This window comes from Sciurus vulgaris, assembly GCF_902686455.1.
Source record: "Sciurus vulgaris genome assembly, chromosome: 5".
NCBI classification, from domain to species: Eukaryota; Metazoa; Chordata; class Mammalia; order Rodentia; family Sciuridae; genus Sciurus; species Sciurus vulgaris.
In genome coordinates, this window is record NC_136465.1 from 177,804,650 (window position 1) to 177,828,251 (window position 23,602).

Genomic DNA, 23,602 nt, shown 5'->3' on the forward strand with positions numbered 1-23,602 from the left:
CAGCGGGAGAGAGAGGCCCCGCCCCAGCCCCGCCGGCTCTGGGGCTCCGCTCGCGCAGTCGGGGGAGGCAGCGGCGAGCGCGGTCGGGATCCCGCGCCCCGACCCAGGCTTCGCCGACTATGGCAGCGTCCGCGCAGCTGCGCGACTGTCAGGTACGCTGGGTCCCCCTGGGCCCCCGGGTGGCCCGTCGCCGGGCAGGGCGGGACCCGGCCTGCGGGCGACCCTGGGTCAGGCTGGCGGCGCTGCCGAGGCGGAATGGCTGTGGACCTGGCGCAGTCGGCCCTGGGCACACGGGCGCCTCCGTGTCCGCGCACCGAGAGGCTACACCATCCTGCGGGGTTCCCACCTAGAAAAACAAGTGGCGCCCCTCCGGGTCGGGGAGACCCCAGGAACCTCCTAAAAAGCTTGCTCAGCGGGCGTGACTGGTACAACAGGGACACCAAGCGGAAGGGCGGGCTTTCTTCAAGTCGTCCGGGGCGAGCACCCTGCGCCCCTTTTGCAGATGAGGAACATGAAGGTCAGAGGGACTACGCACTTACCCACAGCCACCCAGATCCCTGCTCCAGAGACGGCCCTCTGCTGGCCAGGGTTATTTCCTCCATCCAGGGAAATCAGCAGGACTCTGGCCTCTGGCCTCTGACCTCCCCTGACACCAAGGGCAGCCATGACGGTGAACAAATCTGACCGTCTTGAGGTGTTCCCATGGGGATCTGAGGGGTCTGAGTCCTCCCGCAGAGTGGAGGATGGGAGGAGTTGTTTTGATGGTTGACAGTGTTAGGTAGACAGTCACAGAGGGGTGAGCAGGGGAGGGACAAGGAAAGGCTGCCGAAAGCCATGGGGAGCTTTGTCTGACAGCACCTGGAAGATTGGGGCTCCGGGTGTTAAAACCTCCCCCAGAAAAGTCACATCGCTCCCTACCAGGGGGCCTGGACCCTCCCCAGCCTCCCAGACTGTCACAACCCCCATTCCCCCTGGCAACTGAAACATGGCCGAGGGACTATTCAAAGGGGCCTGAACGGATGAAGCGGGCAGGAAATTGAGGCTGAAACAGGGGTCTCGGCTTCCTAAAGTCTCTAGTTGAGCCTTACACCATCCTGTCTTTTGGTGGTCCGTGCAGTTCTTATGATGTCAGTCAAAAGTCAAGAGCAAACCTGGGCAGGCCTCCCTGGAAACTTCCCTCGGACTCCCCATAAAACTGAAGGGCAGGAGGGACACTGTCACTCTCCGAGAGTTCACACTCTTCCGTGAGAAGAGTACTCTTTTCCAATTCCTTCTAATAAACTCATGCCTGCTACTCTGAACAACGTGTCTGGAATCTTTCTGGTGGGTTTTTGTTTGTTTTGTTTGCTTTTGGTATTGGCAATTGAACCCCAGGGCACTTAACCACTGAGCCACATCCCCAGCCCCCCTGTTTTTAAATTTCAAGACAGGTTCCCACTAAGTTGCTTAGGGCCTCTCCAAGTTGCCTAGGCTGGCCTCAGACTTGCAATCCTCCTTCCTCAGCCTCCTGGGTTGTGGAATTATAGGCATGCACCACCACACCCAGCTAAGAACTGGGGTTTGAAGAGAGGGGTCTCCACAGCTGCCTCCAATCCACGGCAGGACTGTGCTCTCTCACAGCAGGTGCTGTATACACTTCACCCCCGGGGTGGAAAGCCCACCCTGCCTCCAGGTTGTACTACCGTGCTGGATTCCTCACCTGTCAGACTAGTCCTCTCCTCCTTGTGATGAGGGACTCCTATTTGCTGAGTGTGTGCTTCCTCCAGACACTTCAGGTCACCCCACTGGATCCTCCTGATCCCATTGTACAGAGTCTGAGAGGGAGGGTCTTGCTGAGGACACACAGCGACCAGGGATTGGATGGAAATCTGTCCCCGACAGGCTCAGCTCTGCACTGCATGAAGTCTCAAAGCCCGAGTGCTGGGCGTTTGGAGATGTGCAGTGTTGGGGGTGGGGCTTGAGCTTGAGGCACTCCATGGAACACGGCACTCCATGGAACTGGTATTCTTTCCTGTGTGCAGGCATGGAAAGATGCTGGGCTCCCACTCTCCACGTCAAGCAACGAAGCCTGCAAGCTGTTCGATGCCACCCTGACCCAGGTATGCCTGCAAGAGCAGCCCTGACTCCTCCTGCGCAGCTCTGTGGGGAGAGTTCTGCAGCTACTGAAAGCATTTTAAGGTGCACTGGACTATGGTGAGATCCAGCGCTTTGGAGGATATGGGGACTGTCTCTGTTGGCCATGGTGTGGCTTAGAGGGCCTCTGCACTCACCCTTCTCCTGAGGTCCCCAGGGTCAGGCAGTTGACAGTGGACTCACCGAGGGGTATTTGGCTGCTGAGCTCCCACCTGTGGCCTGCTGAGGCTTTGATGTGGGCTCTGCCCTCTCGGGAATGGGGTCCCACATGGGGGCTCATCTACGAATATGCCTGCTTGTGACCAGCCAAGACCTGTCGCTGCAGATTTCTCCACCAGCGAGGGATCTGTGGTTTTGGAGCCAGGAGTAAGGTCCAACCAGTTGTGTTTGACAGGTGGGGAAATGGAGGCCCGGAGGGTTGAGCTGACTTGAGTCGAAGGTGGTCTGGGGAGTTAGAGGCAGAGCCAGGATGACCCAGGCTGAGGATGCCGAGGGAAGCCAGGCTGCGCAGACTCAGCCACACACCAGGAGGACCCAGGAAGCTCTCAGAAGCACCTGAGCTGAACAAGGACACTGCTGAAATGCCTTGTGCCACACTGTGGGGCTGCTGTTCTCAGCCTGTCCTCACCCAGTGACTCTGCTGTGTGCTTTCGAGCTGTGTTGTGTTGAATGGGGGCCCTCTTGCCCCTGCTGCACCTTCTTGGCCCTTTGGGGGTCCTTGAACCCTTCCATCCTACATCCCTCATTTGGCAGCAGCTCAGTCTTGCCCATTCTACCTTGCCCAGTCATGCACATTCTACCCTGTTTATTGGCATCTCTGTGCCATCTAGCCTCGAGCATGGCTTCCTTGAAGCTCTGTGCCAACTACTCTGTACCTTATGAAAAAGCAGTTGCTAATTCTGTGCAGCTGTAGGTTAAGCAACTGAAAGGGCGGATTTTAAAATCCAATGCCTTATTAATGATTTTAGGATTTTCAAAAAATAAGTATTTGTCTTAATCCATTTTCTGTTGTTGGGCAGAATGCCAGAGACTGGGTAATTCATAAAGAAAAAAGGTTTATTCAGATCAGGATTCTAGAAGTCCAAGAACATGGTGCCAGCATCTACTCAGCTTCTGCTGAGGGCCTCCTGGCAGGAAGTAGAAGCGGGTAGGGACTGAGGAGTGGCCCGCTTTATGATGACCTGCTGGGAGAGAACAGTATGGCCTCAGAAGAAGGAAATCACCTCCTCTTAAAGACCTAGTCATCTCTAAAAGGCTCCACCCACAACATTGCTGCATCAGCTGCCAGATTTCCATGTGAGCTTTGATGGTGACAGACCACACTGAAACCATAGCAGCATTTTGAAAAAAGACTAGAAAGAATGTTGGGACCAGTGCAGCCAAACTCTTGGGTGAGGGGCAAAGGGGGTTTGGAAAATAAAGATTCACAGACACAGACACAGACACAGATCTTGAAGATTAAGCTAGGATCAGGTGGAGCTCTGCTCTCTGATGGACATGCAGATCTAAAGAGTCATGCCATCAATCCTTATTTACGTAGGTCTCATTAACAGGTTAAAGACTAGGCAACCATTATACTTTTGTATGCAGGAAAGTTACAGAAACTAGGACATCTTTGTAACTTTTCTGCAGTTGCAATCCACAGTTGTAAAGTGCAGTGTAGGAGTTTTGGGTGGCTCTCAAGATAGTCCAGGGCTTGGGGATGTGGCTCAAAGCACTTGCGTAGCAAATGTGAGACCCTGAGTTCAATCCCCAGTCCAAAAAAAAAAAAAAAAAAGATAGTCCATTGTTAAAAATTACTGTAAAGTGGGCAGGAACAGGAGAAGTAGAGTTGGTGAAACACTGTGATTTCTAGCATAAGAATTCCTTCCTCCCCAGGAGCTGTGTGCCTGAGATCAAGGTCAGAGCTGACAGGACTCTTGCAGAGACTCCTCATGCAGGGCCTTGCCACAGCAGCTACATCCTGTGCCCTTGCACAGCAACACTCCCAGGCACCAGGCATGCCACACCCTGAGGGCATCAGAGACCGCCAGTCTCAGTCACTGCTCTCTCATCCTCTGTCACCGCTATCCACAAAAGTACGCCAAATTTTCAAAAACTGTGATGAGGTTAGTGTAGTCTCTTGGCCTTTGTATCTTTTTCTAACCCTACAAGGAATGCTTACTGTGGTTATTTTTTAGTTTTTATTGTTTTGGTACTGGGGGTCCAAACCAAGGCCTCACACAGGCTAGGCAAGTGCTGTACCACTGAGCTATGTCCCAGCCCTATTGTGGTTATTTTTAAGAGGAATGAATAAGAAGCAGGAGTAAAGAACCTGATGTGGGGCTGGCGACCTGTCAGGGAGGACCAGTCTTTGGGTTTTGGAAATGGCATCACCAGCCCAAGGAAGCACCTTGAGTCATGTATGTTTAATGTCTTCCTAGGAAACCAACCAAGTTTTGCTTTCTATGAGTTCAAAAGTTATACTAGAGTTCAAAAAATGCTCATTGTTCTAGAGAGGGAAAGAATCTGGTGCTGGGGTATGGCTCAGCAGCAGAACACGTGCCGAGCAGGCGTGAAACCCACAGCAACAACAACAGAAATCCCCACTCGGATTCTGCCTTCACTGATGAGATCTCAGAGGTCTCTAGAGACAACCTAGTCTTATCTTTTTAATTCCAGTATGTAAAATGGACCAACGACAAGAATCTCGGTGGCATTGAGGGCTGTCTGTCCAAGCTCAGAGCAGCAGATCCCACCTTTGGTGAGTGATGTTTTCCCTAGTGATGAGGCAGGGGGACTCGGCTGGGTGGGGAGGGCCACTGGAGGGCAAGTGACGGCTGCCATCAGGTCTGGGGTAGCAGCTGCTTCTGTGGAAGGCTCTTTCTGATTTTTTTCTCTGATCACCATCAATGCTACATGAAGACACAGATCCCCCTTCTCTGATGAGGAAACTGAGATTCCTCATCAGAGAAGTTGTCTGAATCCAAAGCTCTGAACTCAAGAGGTGGTGACTACAGACTCTGTCAGGGGACAGTGTGCCTCACCCAGAGCCACCAGCATGGGGGCAGGGCAGGATCAGGTGGGACAGGTGGGCAGGGGTCAGCACAGTGCATTCCAGACCCCAGGTGAGCATCCCAGGGCTGAGGCTCTGGGCCTGGGAGATAAGCAAAGGTCTGGCAGCAGGGACCCTTCTCACCTACTGCACGCTGGTCCAACGAGGCAGGGGGCTCATGCTGCCCTGGCAAGGACAGCAGGGGATAGATCTGGGGGGGAAAGAGGAAGCTGACCCCAGCTTGCAGAGGCAGCCAGTGGCCAGGGTGAGAAGCCCCAGTCAGTAGCAGGGGCCACATGAACAGCCCTAGCACTGGTCCCAGGTCAGTGGACACCCTGCCTCTCTCAGGAGGGGCTTGGCAATCTGCTGCCACAAGGCACTCCCAACCCCTGCTTTCAGCAAGTGGGAGCTGTGGGGCAGGGTCTTGCAGCTCTGCTCTGGGACCTCGGGGGACCAGCCCTGGATGGTGTCTACCGGGCATCACTGAGGGCAGAGCTCTGGTTGCAGTGACAGCACCAGCCCATGAACCCACAGCAGGCCTCTCCCTGGCTTCTCAGGTGAAGGGGCAGGCGCTTCAGACACTGGCACTCACCAGAATATGCCCTGTTAAGACAATATGTGTGGCTACTACCAGGGGCGCCCTGCTGGTCTGTGCACTGAAGGCCAGCACTGAGTTCTGGAGCTTTGGCACCAGCCACCCATGCAGTCTGGCTCACGTTCTGGGACGAGGGCTGGCCACTTCCCACGTGGGGCCAGAGCTGGTCAGGGCTCAGCTGGGCCATTTAAATCAAAAGCTGTTTTCCAATCACCCGCCAGCCATGGGCCACGTCATCTCCAATGGCCTCGTGCTTATTGGCACTGGAAGCTCCGTGAGGCTGGACAAAGAGCTGGACCTGGCCGTGAAGACGATGGTGGAGATTTCAAAAGCCCAGCCACCAACGCCACGGGAACAGCTGCACGTGTCTGCGGTGGAGGCATTTGCCAAGGGGTGAGGGGCCTCCTGAGCTGCGCCCTGGCAGTGCAAGGCCATGCAGGGTGGTGTGTGGGGTGGTGTGCGGGCTGTCCCAGTGCCCTTGGGAAGGGGCCACCTCAGAGTAATTCCCTCCCTGGTGGCCCTCTGGCTGCTGTCGTGCCCCAGGTGAGGAGGTAGTGGTCTGGGATCCCCGATTCAGTGTTCAGAGTGACTTAATTCACTAACGAAATGGGCTATTATTTTAACTAAAAAGCTGATGGGAGGGCATTGCAGAAATATCTGGAAGAGAAGAAGACATATTCACCACGTACTGCTTGCCCCCACACTGTCCATCTGCTCTCCATCCCTGACAAAGCTCCTGAGGTGGTCGGTTTACAAGGGGACCCAGGGCCTCCCCTATGCTAGGCAAGTGCTCCAACACTGAACGACACCCCCCGCCCTTAATATAATGTCTTTTTTATTTTTACAGCCTGCATTTTGATTAATTGTACACAAATGGGGTACAACTTTTCATTTCTATGGTTGTGCACAATTTTTAAAAACCAATTCAGTGAGCTGGGCACAGTGTCACACTCCTGTAATCCCAGTGACTCAGGAGGCTAAGGCAGGAGGATCACAATTTCAAAGCCAACCTCAGTTACTTAGGGCCTCACTAAGTTGCTTATCTCAAAATAAAAAATAAAAAGGGCTGGGGATGAGACTTAGTGGTAAAGCATCTCTCTGTTCAGTACAAAAAACAAAAAAGCCAACCAATAAGCAAAAAACAATTCAGTGCAGATTCTGACAGCACATATCTTTTACATTTCCCATGTGCATGGGCTTTGTGTTCAGTGTGACTGAGAAATCTCTCTTGGCTTCTAGGAACTTCCCAAAAGCCTGTGATCTATGGGAACAGATTCTCCGGGACCACCCAACAGACATGCTGGCCCTGAAATTCTCCCATGATGCCTATTTTTACCTGGGCTATCAGGAACAGATGCGAGATTCTGTTGCTCGAATTTACCCCTTTTGGACACCTGACATCCCCCTTAGCAGGTATAGTGGAAATCACATCATTTTTATATTGTAATCTCTTAAGTCCACTCTTATGGACCTGCCCTAGAAATGATGAGAACGCAGTTGCTGTTCTAGTTCCGTAACGTTAAAGGCCTCCCCTTCTTTATTTGATCTTCCTTGCATTCTGTGAACATGGTAGTACTATTATGTATTAGTCAGGATGGGTTTGTTTGCTGCAGTAATAAGTGTCCCCTAGATCTTATTCTCCAAACTTTATTACAACAAAAGTTGATTTCTCACGTATATTCCATGTCCATCCAAAGAAGGCCAAGGGCTCTGCAACAATTTCCTTGTCTCTCTCTAGGGTCCCAGCTGGTGAAGCAGCTGCCCTCTGGACACACCTGTTGCTACTAGGGAAAAAGCGAAACTTCTGAAGGGTTCACAATGGCAATTCAGTGCTCAGAATGAAAGGGATACCCTGATGCTCCCACATCATTGGCCAGAACTGAACACATGACCTGATCCCCCTAGGGGAGAGCAGAAAGTACAGTTCTTCCATGCTTGAGAAGAGAGGCAGGCCAGGAATGTTTGATAACCACACCCATGATGGGCTTCTTTGCAGTTTAATCCTGGGATTGCCGTGAGCATCAAACTGGTTAATAGAATGAAGAGCTGTATTAGTCTGGACTCTCCAAAAACACCAGTAGGAACTTGAGCTTCTTCTCTGTCCGGATCTCTCTGTCTCTCTCTTGATCATTTTTGCTACGATAATGAACATCCCCTAAATCTTTTTCTCCGAAAAGAAGGAGAAAGAGAGAAAGAATTGTTTTAAGTTGGCTCATGTGATTGTCAGATCTGGCAAGTTTGAAATCTGTAGGGCAAGGCAACAGGCTAGAAGTTTCTGTAGGAGTTAGCATTACAGTCTAGTATCTGAAGGCGGTCTGGAGGCAGAGTTCCTTCTTTTGAGGACCTCAGTCTTTACTTTTAACACCTTCAACTGATTGGATGAGGCCCACCCACATTATAGAGGGTAATTTATTTGATTCATAGTTTACTCATTTAAATGTTAAAAATCACATCTAAAAAGAAATACATTCACAGCATCACCTTGACTGGTTTTGATCTAAAAACTGGGTACCATGGCCCAACCGAGCTGACACATAAAATTAACTATCATGAGAGCCTAATAGTTCCTGAAGTGCAGTAAGAACTCAGTATTTTTTTTTTTTTTTTCCAGTGCTGGGAATTGAACCCAGGACCTTCATTATTTAAAATGTATATATTTATTTTTTAGTTGTAGGTGAACACAATACCTTTATTTTATTTTTATGTGGTGCTGAAGATCAAACCCAGGGCCCCACACATGCTAGGTGAGCAAGGCCAGCACTCTACCAAGTGAGCTCTATCCCCGCTTCAATGTTGGTTTTTAAAGCTGTCCCTGGAGCCACTGCTCTAGAACTTTGCTTGAATGAAGAACAAGTCAGAGTGTGTCTCTATGATGGTAAAGATCATATAGACAATTAGCTGAGCTGCCAGTGGAAACAGCACCACTCTTCTCTTGCTTTCACGTAACCCCCAAAACACACAAGAAAAAACGCCTCTCTGGTGGAGACCACCGTGGGACTCAGGTGCTCTCCGCGCGCATGAGAAATGCAGGTGCACCACGATTCAGCAGCGTTTTCAAGTCCGGCCTGGGCGGGGCTGGGCTGAAGGTGCGTCAGACAAACAGGTCCTGGCCGCTGGGCCTGGGGAGTGGCCAGGCTGTCCAGTGGGTGCGTCCAGGCAGGCAGTGGCCCAGTGCACAATGCTGTGGGAGCCAAGGAGGGGCTGCTGACAGAGGCTTCCCAGGAAGGTGCCTGGCGCGGCGCCCTGGGTGGGTCTCAGCAGGGCAGGAAGACTGGTGGTCCTCCGTGGACACTGAGGGAGGAGGGCACTGCTGTGTGGACAGCGCTGGGCTTGAGGGCAGGGCGTGGATGATGAAGGCCACTTTGCTCCTCACCAACCGGAAGCCCCAGACGGTTGAGCAGCTCAGGGCTTGGCAGGTTGGAACACGTGGGTCTCAGGACAGCCCGAACGAAGTTCCACTGCCCGGAGTGGCTGAAAGCAACAGAAATAGATTCGCTTATAATAAGTTCCGAGGCCAGAGGTCTGAAACAAGGTTTGGGCCGGATCTATTTTCTCCTAAGGTTCTAAGGGGGCCCTCCTGCCCCCCACCAGCATCTGGTGGTAGCCAGACTCTGCAGCATCCCTTTTATTTCTGCCTCCATCTTCATATGCCCTCTCCCCTGTGCCTCTCTGACTTCGCATGACCTCCTGTAAGGAGAACACCCATGGCTTATCTTGACTTGGTTCTATCTGCAGACACCCTGTTTCCAAATGCAGTCACATCTGCAGGTCCCGAGAGTTACAACCTTAGCTTGTCTTTCTGGGGGACACAGGTTCCACCTACTCCCAGTCCATCCTTTTGTACTGAGACATTTTTTCTGTTCCCAGCTACGTGAAGGGCATGTATTCTTTTGGATTAGTAGAAACCAACTTCTACGATCAGGCAGAAAAACTCGCTAAAGAGGTAAGTGAGCTTTCCCCACGGTGCATGACCCTTCAGAGAGGGGCAGTCAGGCGGGGCAGAGCTCTCCAGGGCCACCCCTCATGTGTGACCCACTCTGAGTGTCCTTGGAGATCTGACATTAGCGCAGTCATCCACCAAGGCAGGGCTTCCATCTGTCACTCACCCGTGTCTCTCGAGGTCCCCAGAGCCACATCCACGTCTACAGATTAGGACAGGGAGGCTGGGGCCACCTCACTCACGTGGGGTTGCACAGTGTGGTGGCTCTGGGCTCCCGTCAGCCCTGTTTGACTCCAGAGTCCCACGTGCATGGCTGGGACGGGGCCCCACAGGTGGGAGGCAGGTGTGAATTCGTTCTCCTTGCGTGATTCACCTTTCTTCCGTTGCTGCTGGCACCAGGGGCCTGGGAGTCAGCAATGACGAATCGAGGCTGCCGTGGGCTCTTCTTGCTCCAGTAGTGGGGTCCACTACTTGTCTACAGGTCCACTCCTTGACCAGGCTCATCGCTCAGTGTGCATACTTGGGGAGCAGGCAGGGCCAGTGCGGAGACTGCTGGGGGCTGCCTGCTTTCCCAAGCCTTGTCTCCATACCACGTGGAGCATGCTGCCTGGCACAGAGCTTGGTGGATGACCCGCCAACCTAGATCTCAGGCCAGGCAGCAGGCTGAGTGTACAGCAGCTCAAGCTCTGGGGGTCATTCTCTTCCACTTCTGTCCCTGCAGAGTGGACACCGAGACTCAGGGAGGGACTGTCCTGCACAGAGGGTGGCTGCAGCCTTGGGACTGGCACTTCAAGTCTGCCAGCTCTTGTCCACACTCTGTGCCTACAATACTGAGCTCCTCGTTGCCCAGACAAGGGGGTCAGAGGCTCAGAGGTCAGGGCTGGAGCCTGCCCGAGGCCACACTGCTCAGGGCTGGGGTGGTCAGGTTCTTACCTGGGCCACCAAGCTGGATGGCTGTGCATCAGGCTCCCTGATCTAGGCCCCTGCTTCCTAGCCCCCTAGCTAGGCTCCCCCAGGTATTGCCCCGAGGTACCCTTCTCCAGGAGAACACCTTCTAGGGGGTGTCTGAGGATTGCCCTGCTCAGAATCAGAGCCCAGGTTTGAGGCTCAGGATGGGGGCTCTTTGCTTTAGCTCTGAGTCAGGCCTGAGAGGACTGGAGTGCTTCATGACCAGGCACCACTGTCCAGGGGCACGCCACAGGAAGATCTCTTAGGATCCATCACAGCTGGCTCCCTGGTTGGGTGGTGTTCACTGGGCACCCGAGGAACAGCAGGAGAGTTGAGAAAGGTCAGCGGGCGGGGAGGCTGTGGGAGGTGACACGGCAGCTTCACCCAGAAGGTGGCAAAAGGTGGAGGCTGGGTGGGCCTCAGGAGCAGGAGGCAGTGAGGTAGGCCCTGCTCCCTCGTGTCCTTGCTCCTGTTATCCCAGGCTGCAGGCTGCACACTCTGACGCTTGTCAGCTCCCCACAGACAACCACTGAGCACAAAGGCCAACTGCAGGTGTCCACCAGGCTCCAGGACAGTGAGGATGGAGGCAGCAGGCCCCCGGGCCAGCTCCAGGTGGTGAGGGGCCAGAGGAAGGAAGTGTGTGCTCTCCCAGGGGCCTTGAGAGGGCTCCATGCAAGGGAAGAGGCTGTCGCCCTCCAGAGACAGCGAGAGCCGGGGGCAGGGCTCTGCTCTGGGCCACAGCCTCTTTCCTCTGCCCTGCGTGAATGCTGCTGGGCCCAGTACTTGGTGTGCAGTGTCCCCAGGTGTCCAGCAGCAGGGCTCCCCCAGGACCTGGGACCCACTCTCTTCCTCCTGCAGGCCCACATGCAGTGGGCAGGGCCTGAGGAAGCCAAGGGTGGGAGCAGGGAGGAGGGCTTGCTGGGGCCCACCTGCTGCCAAAACCCTGCACGGGTGCCAGGCCAGGGCAGAGGTGCTCAGTACTTCCACGTGCCATGGAGGGTGTGGGAAGGAGGAGGCAGTGGGGCTGGAGGACTCAGGACTTGGTGTGGGGACCTGGGCCCAGCCACGCCAGGGGACCACGTGAGCCTCAGTCTACTGCTTTGTGCTTGGGGCTTGGCAGACACTTTAGTAAGCACGAGCTGAACAAAGGTAGACAGCCGGCGCTGCAGGCTGAGAGCCATCCCCGGGTCCCGCCTGCCTCCCTGGTCACTGAAGCTCAGGGACCGTTAACAGCAATGCCATTGCAGAAAGCTACCTGTGTGGTCATCACAGGAATGTCAGTGGGAAGGGGCAGCCACAAGCCACTGCAGCGCGTGACAGGAAGGTGGCATCAGTGACCCCTCCACCGGGGGGAAGCAGGCCCGGAGCTACCAGACGACTCAGCAGTACACAGGAGGCTGTGGGGTCAGCGGCTGAGCCCCAGCTGTGGACAACCCGGGCAAGCCACTTAGCCTCCCTGAGCCTCAGTGTCCTCACGTGTAGAATGGGCTGTGCCCCCTCAGCACCTCCCAGGGCTGGCACCACCAGCTGGTGTGCCCCAGGCACAGGAGCCACGGGCTGGTTGTTGGGTTATGGCTATTGTGAGTCAGAACTCAGTCTTCACGCTCGCTCTGCCTGACCCCCCGTCAGGCCCGGTGCCCGCTGGAAAGGCGCTGCCCTGGCCCAGGCCACCTGCCTGATCCAAGCTCCCCACCCGCCCTGCACAGGCGTTGTCTGCTGAGCCCACGGATGCGTGGTCGGTGCACACCCTTGCCCACGTCCACGAGATGAGAGCCGAGGTGCAGGGCGGGCTGGACCTCATGCAGCACTGGGAAGCCCACTGGAAGGTGCGTTCTGGGGCACAGCCTCTGCCACGAGGCTTTCTGGGGAGGTCACAGGCATGGCTGAGTTCTGGGAGCATGTGACCAGCTCCGCGTGCCCGGGAGGGCAACAGCGTTCCCTGGGAGCCACACCTGCCAACACTTTGCAGGTCACTCCAGAATTGGTCTTGGTCGGAGGCATTTGGTTGCAAGGGACTGGGTCACAAGACTGCGGGAGATTAAAGCCTGGTGTGGGCGGGCCCGCCAGGCTCCTAAGCTGCCTGGCGCTGGGGGCAGGTGCTGGGCCTCTGGAGCTGGGGCGCTGTGACAGGCCCTTTCTGGTGGCCCCACCTTTCTGTACCACCCTGCCCACTCCCGCCTCCTGACTTCCCTCAGCCCCACTGTTGGCTGGCTGCCTTCTCAGGACCTTCTCCTCCCTCCCTGCAGCCGTGGCCCTTTGTCCTCTCTCTGTGCCTCTTGCCCCAGGCTTGTTCTGGCACGTGGCCTGGCCACCTGTCCAGGTGCCCTGGGGGCCCTCTCCTGTGTGCCATGGTGGGCTCCCCAGGGCACTGTCCACTGGGGCAGCAAGTCTTCCCCAGAGCCTGGCGCCAAGTTGCAGGAGCTCAGTGATGAGAGGAAGGACCCAGAGGGTGGGGACAGGCAGCCACCAATGTCCCTCTGAGCAGCCCCCTGGCCCAGGACATTTCCACTGGGGTGTGGCTCACAAGAAGGCTCCTGGCATCTCCAGGAGTGCTCTGGGCACAGCACACTAAGAGGGTAGCAATATTTGGGGACCATGATCCGTGAGGCCCACATGCAGATCTTTCCATGGATCTCCAGACTCTGGGGACTGTGAGACCCTCAGGGCAGCAGGACCAGCCTTGGGGCCCCAGGAGCCTGTCGCCTCTGACTCTTCAGGCAGGTACTGTGAGTTCTTGTAGGCAGGTGGGGAGCCCCTGGGGTGGGGACCAGTAGAGTGTCCCAGGCCTTCCAGCCGAGGGGCAGGAGGCTGGCCCAGGAACCTCCCCAGGGCAGCTAGGCCTGGCCTCCCTCTCCTCTTGCTCCTACTCCTCCCCCGACCCTTGCCTGACCCATGTCTTAGAGGCTGGCTCTACCCTGGGTCATGAACTCCATTCCTCTGAGCCTAGTTTTCTCGTCTGTGCTATGTGAAGCCCTTGGCCCCAGATGAGTCCCCATCAGTTTTGGTTCCAACACAGCCAAGGCTGGGGTCATCTCAGAGTGGATGATTATCTTCTGATGCCCTTCCTGTGGCTCTTGGCAGCCTCTGGCCTTGCTGGATAGCCCTGGGTGTAGGTAACATGATTGGGGGTTTCCTTTCCTTCTTTGGCACCTGCCTTCTGCATCTGCAGAGCCAGAGCTCAGTGAGACTCCCATCTCTGCCCCAGGCCTCTGTCCTGCCCTGAGGAACCCCCAGAGGGTCCATGCAGACTTCTCTGTCCTCGCAGGGCCCAGTAACCCTGAACGAGCAGCCGTAGATGAGTGCATGTGCTACCCGTGACCAATACTCTTGGGAATGTGGAAACTCAGAGGAGGTGTCAGACCCCACTGGGCTTTGGGTGGGGCGGTGGTCTTGGAGGACTTCCTGGAAGGGGCAGCCTCTGAGCTGAGTACTGAAGGATGACAGGTGTTTGCAGGTGGAGGAGGTGAAGGTGGAGGGTGTCCCAGCCCAACAGCAGCTGGAGCAAAGGCCAAGGCCTATGAGAGCCTGTGAGAGGGGAGCTGGGCAGTTGGCGGCAGCTCAGGTGGACGCGGGTTGGGCAGGAGGGTCCTTCTCCTGGGAGAGGCGAGGCGGTGTCTGGGGCGAGGAGGAGCCCCTGCAGAGGCCTCAGAAAAGGAAGGGCTCCAGCACGGTGGGGGTGCCTCTGGACAGCAGGGCTGGGCAGGTGAGCCCTGTGGACTCAGGGGAGAGGGCCCCATTGCTGGGCCTGGGCAGGATGGAGACCCTCAGACCGTTCACGGATTACCCATGTGTCCTCGGGTCAGAGAGAAATCAGACCTGAGCGCTGGGGGGCTGTGGTCTGATTTGAGCTGGGGACACCTCGAGGTTTGGCTGCCGAGGCAGGGGAGCTGCTGGCCCTCCTCCCAGCCATCTCGTTTCCGGCTTCCAGGTGTCGCACGCTGCCCCTGGCCGGGATCGTGTGTCCAGGTGCTCCAGCCTGGGGTGCCCCAGCAGGCCCAGCTCTGAGTAGAGCCTGCCTCCTGTTGAGAGCCGGGCTCCAGCCCACCCTGCCGTGGCCTTCTCCCTGCTGGAGTGCGGCCGGAGCTCGGGATCCTCACCGTGAGCCCTTGGGGCATCGGTGGAGTCTGTCGTTCCTTCCCAGCTCCACACTGGGAGGAGCCGGAGCCGGAGCCGGAGCTGCTGAGGCGCTGCCTCCAGTGGCCCTGGGGCGGCTGCTCCTCACTGGAGGCTGACGAGGCGTCCACCTTCCCTGGCCCCAGCTTCCCCTCTGCACAAGCAGGCGAGACCATGCTGCCCCTCAGCCCCGAAGGCTGGAAGGTGGTTGGAGATGCCCAGCACAGGGTGGCCTGGGAGCAGGTGCCTGGCAGGGCTGACGTCCTGCGCTCAGAAGTGACGGGTTCTGTGCAGCACAGAACCACCAGCTACTTCTGCGATTCTCTTCTTCTTTCCACAGGACTCAGATATGCTCGCTTGTCATAACTATTGGCACTGGGCTTTATACTTGATTGAAACGGTAAGATGTGGGCTGCCTCACTGTGGAGGCTTCAAGGAAGAAGTACCGTCTAGTGTTCACCGACGTCTCTCTGCGATGTTTGCACATGAGATGGCCCCGAGGCCAGACAGCCTGCAGACTTTCATGGGCTTTTCAGGCTGCTAAAATGCATTTTTCACTCTTCTTTTTTTTGCATGGAGTACTGGGGATTGAACTCAGGGGCAATTGACCACTGAGCCCCAGCCCCAGCCCTATTTCATATTTTATTTAGACAGGGTCTCACTGAGTTGCTTAGCACCTCTCTTTTGCTGAGGCTGGCTTTGAACTTATGACACTCTTGCTTGAGCCCCTCCTGAGCCACTGGGATGACAGGCGTGCACCACCACACCTGACCACTTTTTACTCTTGAGAAGTGGGAGTCACGTGGATTAGGGGTAGTTTGTAATGAGTGCCTCTGTTAGGGCAAACGGCTCAGCCCCTCCCCACAGGTTGGACCTCCTAGAAGGAGCAGGGGCGTGGGAGCTCCTGACTGCCAGTGGTTCCTCCTGTTTATCAGGGTGCTCCTTTTATGCTGTCTACCATAGAGACAGGAGGCTCCCTGGAGGTGCAGGGAGAGAGCTGTGGGCAAGGTAAGGGTTCTGTGGTAACTGAGGATGTCGTCAGCAAGTCTAGAAGGAAATGGAGACCCACTTGAATATTCAGGAGGGAAAATAGCGAGAAGACTAGACGAAGCTCCTGGCAGGTGCTGTGAGCGTGCGCCCTAGGCTGCACATCCCTCCGCAGAGTGCTTGAGGCAAAATTGTTGCCATTTAGGATTTTCTTGGGTTCTGGAGTATTTACCTATACGTAATGAGATACCCTGGGGCTGGGACCCACGTCTGAACACAGGAGTCATTGATGTTTCACATGCACGTACTCAGTCCGAAGGTGACTTAGTGCCAGTCCTGGCAGTGCCTGTGTGAGTGAGTTTGGTTTTGGTGCTGGGATTGGACCCACGCTCCCACACGCTGGGCAGCGCTCCACGGAGCTGCACCCCAGTCCTTTTTATTTCTGTTTTTAAGATTTGAGGTGGGGTCTTACCCAGACTGGCCTCACACTCGCCATCCTCCTGCCTCGGCCTCGGAGTGACCAGGGTCTCAGGCGTGCGCCACGCCTGGCTTGTGCCTGTGCTCTGGCTGCTCCTGTCACGTGAGGTCTCTGTGGGATCTTCCACTTGTGGTGTCATGTCAGTGCTCAGAGCTTCTGGATTTGGGAGCATTTCAGGCCTGGGCTTTTGGGTGTAGGGCTGCTCAGTTGAGTGAACTTTTCTGGTAGGAAAACCGATGCTTCCATAGAAACCGCTCCCTCTGTAGCAGTCTAGGGTCCTGCCCTGGCTTCTGTGCTGGGAGCAAAGAACCCGGTTGGGGCAGCAGGCTTGGCCTCCTCCCTTCCTAGTACGAAGGCCTGAGCCCTCCCTCCCCACTTTGTAAGGTGGAAGTCACACGGGGGGTTGGCTGGCTGTGTTCAGTGCCTTTCTCAGCTTTACAGCTCATCCCTGCAGCTGCTAACCATGGTGACTTTACATCCCCAGGGTGAATACGAGGCTGCGCTGACTGTTTACGATAAGCACGTAAGTATGCTGGCCCGGGATCCTGTCCTGCAACAGGTTACCGTCTTGTCTCTGATAGGCCTCTGTCTCAGCCAAAGAATAGCAGAGTAGGGACCCATCCTTGCATCTGACCTTAGGAGTTCGACTGTGGCCAGAATCCATGTTGTAGCTTGGCGTGTGACAGGTGTCCCATTGACGCTGTCCGCCGCACAGGTGTTGGTAGATCCACATGTCCAAGGTGACCATCTCTGCAATCTCTGACTCAGTCCATCTAGGTGGCTCTTCTTTGATAAAATAATTGATCTACCCCTAGAATTTTTTTTATGCACAGTGTAAAATTAAGCACACAGGTCGTGGGCCATGCTGAGCATCTGTTCCCATCCCCCATCTCCAGAACTTACTGTCATCTCACGTTGAAACTCTATGCCCACTGCCCCTCCCCAGCCCCTTGGTATTCTTTGGAATAATGATCCAGCGAGGGCTTAACACTAAAACCTGGGGCCCCAGAAGCACCCATGATTTGTGGGTCTGAACACCAGAGAAAAGCCCTCAGTATGGTTTCCTTGACGTGATCCTTTCCACGTTGTATAGACTTCTGAGAAGCATGAAGGTAATGTGCACTGAGTGCCGTGAGGTGCAGCCAGGTCTCCTGCTTGGCAGCGCTGAATCTAGAAATGCCAGCCACAAGACAGGTCTCCTGCCAGCATGGTCTAAGGCTCTGGGCTGGGGGTGCCAGGTGCCAGGGCCTGGCACACACCCATGGGTCCTCAGTGTAGCAGGCTCCTTCATGTCTGCCTCATGCCCTCTCTGGGACCTGCAGCCATCTGAGTCTTGACAAGGTGACAGTCTGGATGTTTGGAAGGGTGGGGCTGATAGTGGTGGGTCCCGTTAGCTGAGGCCTTGCTCTGCGCCGGGCACACTGGCAGCCCGGGTCCACTGACTCTGGCCACCCCTGGGGCCCCCCATCAGTATGCCATCTGAGCCTAGCTTTGGGTGGCTCTTGTCTTCCAGATCCTCCCCAGCCTGCAGGCCAGTGGTGCAATGCTGGACATGGTGGACAGCTGCTCAATGCTCTACCGTCTTCAGATGGAAGGTAGTGTGTCTCTGCCCTCCCAGGCCCCTTGCCTCTCTTCCCCCATACAGCGAGGGCAAGTTTTAGACTGGGCAAGAGCTCCTTAGCCACGGGCCTTGGGGTGAGTGGGCCAACTGCTGCCTGCCACCCCCGGTGCTAGCTGCATGGCCGTCGTCCAGCCTGCCTGAGGTGACTGGCCACAGCCACCACTAACTGCTCTTCCTCCCGGTTCCCGCCTTGCCTTAGCATGGGAGTCTCAGGCTCTGTACCCAGGATGGCACCTGCTGTTCCCACCACCCGTCCCGAGGCCTTCGGGCCCGATGGCACCTAGCTACCTATCTTGATGCCTTCTCTCCTATAAGGAGGAAGGAGTTTCTCAACACCCTGAGATTACAGAGAGGTTTCTCAATCCTGTTACCCCATGCTCTGTGGGTGACCTGGAGAGGGCTGGCTGCAGCTTAGGGCTGTGGATGGCTTCCAGCCAACTCTGCAGTGCCAGATGGTTCTCTCCACTCCTCCAGACCAAGCAGAACCAAATCTGTACCACCTGGACCTGGGCTAGGCCCTGGGTCACTGGATCACATGGGGATGGAGGCCCTGGGCAAGCACTACAGGGACCTAAAGAGGGCAGTGTGAGCCATTTCTGGAAGGTTCCAGGTAGGATTCCTAGCAGAGGTGAAATATGAACCATGGAAGTGTACACAGTGGCAGAGACAGGGAAGGGTGTTACACACAGAGGGAGCAGCCAGCGGCCTGTGACGAACACTGCAAGAGGGCAGGCTTGAGTGGTCATGATCAGATGGGACAAGAAGAGGTGCCCACATGTGGGACAGTCAGAGCAAGGATTTTGCCTTTTATCTGGAGTGGGAGGGAGCCTGCCACAACAGTGCTGGACGGGCTTGGCTCTGCCTTCGAGAAAGACTGCTGAGCTCAGCTGGAGGCCCGAGAAGAGCAGGGGAGCCAGGGTCTCTGAGGAGGCCATGGATCCCCAAGGAGGCCAGGGGATCCTCATGGAGGCCAGAGGATGCCCAAGGAGGCCAGAAGTCCCCCCGAAGGCTGCTGCCACACTTCCCAGGCTCAGCTCCTGGTCACTCCTGTGGTCAAGGAAGTAAGCTGAAACTGGCCAGTCTTGGCATAGAACTGGGCAGCAAGGGGAGGGCCCCCTTGACCCTGAGACCCTGTTACCCTTCCTCTTTCGAGGCAGAGACCTTGAAAGGAGTCTGGCACTCTCTGAGGAGCTTCGCACAGGGGCTGCCTCAACGTAGAGAGAGGCTGGGTAAAGGGCGGAGACCCCAAGTTTGAGCTGGAGAGGTGAGGTGGCCACGTGAGGGGCAGGCGGAGATGAGAGGCCCTTGCTGTCCTTGCAGTGCAAGCGGGGACTCCAGAACTGTTGTCCACTTTGACAGGGTGAAAAAGAGAGATCAGGGCAACATTGGTGGAGATGCAGGTGCCCGGAGAAGGAAGACCCCAGATTCGAGGTGGCGCTGGAGGAGGGGCAGAGGAGGGGCTGCCTAGGGTTGAGGAGTACAGACACACAGGGAGGAGGATGTTATTAATTCCATAGATTTTTTATTGAGCACCCGATATGTATCAGACACTGTACTTGGGTTAACAACTGAAGAAATTAAAGTGTTTTTTGGGTTTGTCAGAGGGGTCAAAGGCTCTGTTTAGTAATGTTTGATAATTCTGAAAATCAGCTTCTTTCTTGTCCATTTAATGCCTTTACAGTTAAAGTCAGTGTAAAGCAGGGTCCACGGGCCTCAGCAGCCCCGTTTCCCGGAGTAGGACCGTATGGGCTTCCTGAGCAGTATGTGGGCACAGGAGGCCAGAGTGTAGGTGTGTCCTCTCCCAGCCTCACACCAAGCCCCAGGTCTCCTTCCTGTGTCCCTAGGGGTATCTGTGGGCCAGCGGTGGCAGGACATTCTGCCTGTGACCCAGAGGCACAGCCAGGACCACATCCTGCTGTTCAATGATGCACATTTCCTGATGGCCTCCTTGGGCGCCCGGGACCCCCAGACCACACGGGAGCTGCTGACCACCCTGCAGGATGCCAGCAAGTATGCAGAGGGGCCGTGGAGCACTACCCAGTGGGGGGTTGGCCCCGTGCTGAGAGGCCTGCTGGGGGCTAGGGAGGCTGGTGTGGAGGCCCTGCGGGGGGGTCAGCTCTGGGGACACCGGGTAGGGCCGTTCTCAGGTGTGTGCCCTGCCAGCACGTGTCTGCAGGTGCGTGACATCCAGAGGTACCCCTGGCATCCGAGCACGGTGCTCCTCTACATCCCCAGGGTGGGTGTTAGCGCCTCGTGTCACGGGCAGCCTCCCATAGTGGTAGACGCCTGCCACGGTCAGGTCCTGGGATCCTGGGCCAGGTGCGCCTCTGCTCTGAGCCTTAGCTTCCTCATCTGTAAGTTGGGGATGGTGCCTGCCTGGGACTGACGGGGTTGCCTGGGAGGCACAGGTGCCACAGACACACCCTCCTGGTAGCAATGGTCACCCTGACTTTCAGTGCCTTTGCTGGCATTGTCTGCTGTCCCGACCTCTCTGTGAGGTCGATACACTTTTTTTTTTTTTTTTTTTTTTTTTTTTTTTGCGGTACTGGGGATTGAACTCAGGGCCTTGTGCTTGCAAGGCAAGCACGCTACCAGCTGAGCTAGCTCCCCAGCCCCTGTTATACCCACTTTAGAGATAAGCAAACTGAGGCCAGTAGTCAGGGCTCCTGTCCAGGGCCAGGTAGCTGATGACAGGCCATGTCCAGCCCAGACCAGAGTTTAGAGGCCTGTCTTCTCTGGTGGTTGGGCTGCTTCTGTTGCCTCACCCTGTCCAGGCACCTGCCCTGTCCTTGCTCACAACACTCACATGGGCAGGACATCATGCTGTGCAGGACAGCTGCTGAGACTCTGTCTTGGTGGCAGATCTCCAGGAGAAAACTGCCAGCACCTGCTGGCCCAAGATGTGGGACTGCCTCTGTGCCAGGCCCTGGTGGCAGCTGAGGAGGGGAACCCCGACCGTGTCTTGGAACTGCTGCTACCCATCCGCTACCGCATTGTCCAGATCGGGGGCAGCAATGCCCAGGTGAGCTGGCTGTCTCCAGGGAAACACCTGGCTGGAGCGAGGAAGCCTGGGCCAGGGAGCCCAGGCGCCTGCAGTCCCACCTTTCTCCTGTTGTATCAGTGCCCCTGGGGTGGGTGGGAGTGGCCTTGCCCCTCACATTGCCTGTAAGTGTGGCCTGAGGGCCCCGGGGCTGCAGCCCCCCTCTCGTGCACGTTATAGGCACCTGACTTGCCTAATTGACCTTGCAGAGAGACGTCTTCAACCAGTTACTGATTCATGCAGCCTTGAACTGCACCTCCAGAGTCCATAAGAACGTGGCCCGGTGAGCTCCTTACCCTTTCCACAGCCAGGACAGGAGGGTTCCCCAGCACGCTGGCCTCATGTGGGTCTCCCTATGTATGGAATGCTGGGGGCGGGGTCCTGCTGAGGTTGGGAAGGCACAAGGCTATCGGGGATCATGTTCTGTGTCAGCACGCTCAGTGTCCCAGAGACAGCCAGCCAGCACCACTCGCACGCACATCCTCCTTCCTCCTGTGTGGACAGAGGCTGAGGACTGAGCTGGCACAGGTGCATGGAGTAGTGCAGAGCAGCCTGGGCCTCCTGGGCAGGGTTGGGTAGCCAGGGGAGCCGCCAGCACAACCTGACCATGTGGGGCATGGTGTTCCCTCCAGGTGCCCACCAGGCACAGGCCATCCCATCAAAGGCAGGAGACCAAAGGGCAGGTTAGAGGGGCCCCAGTGTGTGCTGGAGCTTGGTCCCTAGTGTGGGGATGCTGACAAGCTGGTGGAACTCTTGGCAGCTGGCTAGGTCACTCCGAAGATGAATGCTGTGCTCAAGGGACTCCATTAGTTCTCTCCTGAGCACGTTGTCATTGCAAGGCTACCCATGCACTCAGCCTTTTCTGCATCAGCTGCTTCCCTTTCTGCTTCTCCATGCTGTGACCCATCCAAGGGTACCACCACCAGAGGCCAAAAGGATGGAGCTGCCAATCTTGGACTTTCAGTTTCCAGATCTCTTAAGCTAAATAAAACCTGTCAACTAAGTATCAGCTTCTGGTATTTTGTTTCAGCAACAGAAAACAGACTGATACACTCTTGATCCAGAGCCATGGTGTCTCACACAAAGGACCAAGCCTCAGTCCCTTAACACCACTCGTACCCCACAGGACCATTGTCATCAGTTGTTTGAGGTCTGCCTTATTCTCCTTGGGCTGCCATAAAACAGAACACCACAGCCTGTGTGGCCTGTGCAACACAAGTTCATTGCCTTGTAGCCCTGGAGGCCGGAGTGTCTGGGATCAAGGTCCATCAGGGTCTGGGCTCTCGTGAGGCTGCTCTTCCTGGCTTGAGATGGCATGCTGCGCCTTGCTTCCTCTGGATGCCAGTGACTCTCTCATCCTTACAGTTTCTCTGATCCATCGTGAGGACCCACTCTCATGCCCTAGTCACCTCCCAAAGGGCCCTCTCCTAATGTCATCATGCCGGGGCTAAGGCATGTGAACTAGGGGTGTGGGAAGAATACCAACTTCAGTCCACAGTGGGGTCTGTCTGATTTTTTTTTTTTTTCAGTATTGTGGATTGAACCCCAGGGCCTCATGCATGCTAGGCAAGCATTGTGCCACTGAGCTGCATCCCCAGCTCTTTTTTTATTTGGAGACAGGGCCGCACTAAGTTGCTGAGGCTGGCCTTGAACTTGCAGTCCTCCTGCCTGAGCCTCCTGAGTAGCTGGGCCTGCTCACAGTGGGGTCTCTACCTCAAACTGCACCTACACTTGCTTTCTTCACACTTGCTCCCCGTCCCCCACCTCTGTTCTGCAGCTGACCTGGATCAGCGTCATGTGCTTCCTGCCCCACACCACATCCGCTGTCCCTCTGTCCCCAGCACTGGGCTGATGCAGGATGATGAGCTGTGAACCTGAGCTATGGCTTTCCCAGAGGCGAGCAAGGCCACCGTGACACCCCCACTCAGAACCCTTCCCCTTGGCATCAGGGGGTTTCTGGTTTTATCTGTAAGGCAGATCATCCAACTGGATGTCCCAGTCTGCTCCTGCCAGCAGTGCATAAGCACAGGCAGCCTGTGCTTCCTCCCCTCGCCCCTTCTCAAGCTGAGGCCAGGGCTGCTGTGTCCCTGCCTTGGGGCCAAGGGACCACAGGCCTCCACGTTCTTCTAGAAGTCCCACAACGGAACCTCTGTGTCTTGCAGGAGCCTTCTGATGGAGCGTGATGCCCTGAAGCCCAACTCACCTCTGACCCAGCGGCTCATCCACAAGGCGGCCACCGTCCACCTCATGGAGTGAGTCAGGCCTGGTGTCCTGACCTGCACAAGCTCAGTGGTGGCTTCCCCAGCTTTAGATGGGATCCCCTGGGATTAGGGTTAGGAAACAGCTAGGGCCTTGTTCGGCTGTTAGAGGGCAGGATTCAGCCTTAAGCAACGCCCCCGAGCCAGCAATTCTGTAGAAAGAGAACACAAACGGAAGTGGGATTCAGAGTGGCCTTCCAATCCTTGGTAAGGGTGCATGTGCAGTTTTAAGCACTCAGATGCAACATGGTGCTGCTTTCTCTACTTGCCTTGTACATCAGAATTTCCCATGGGCACACTTAACACCAGCTCCTGGTTGTTCAAGGGTTGGCAGGTGGGGCTGGCCCAGCTGAGGAGGCCCTGGAGGCAGCCTGTCCATACCTGGCTGCCCTTGGAATAAATCCTTTCCAGGAGTCTTCCTTGTATTCAAGACATGTCCTCTTGTCCCATTTTTC

At 55.9% G+C, this 23,602-nt stretch overlaps 1 protein-coding gene across 1 annotated transcript; it reads left to right on the forward strand.

The window, feature by feature from the left end:
• On the forward strand, nucleotides 1-23,577 carry TTC38 (tetratricopeptide repeat domain 38). Its single transcript, XM_079143327.1, has 14 exons — nucleotides 1-152; nucleotides 2,022-2,099; nucleotides 4,795-4,876; nucleotides 5,984-6,155; nucleotides 7,002-7,175; nucleotides 9,630-9,705; nucleotides 12,357-12,476; nucleotides 15,104-15,163; nucleotides 16,713-16,751; nucleotides 17,742-17,823; nucleotides 19,694-19,859; nucleotides 20,712-20,871; nucleotides 21,099-21,172; nucleotides 23,052-23,577. The coding sequence occupies exons 1-14, from the start codon at nucleotides 120-122 to the stop codon at nucleotides 23,143-23,145; spliced, it is 1,410 nt and encodes a 469-aa protein (XP_078999453.1). The 5' UTR covers nucleotides 1-119; the 3' UTR covers nucleotides 23,146-23,577.
• The last annotated feature ends 25 nt before the right edge of the window (nucleotides 23,578-23,602 follow it).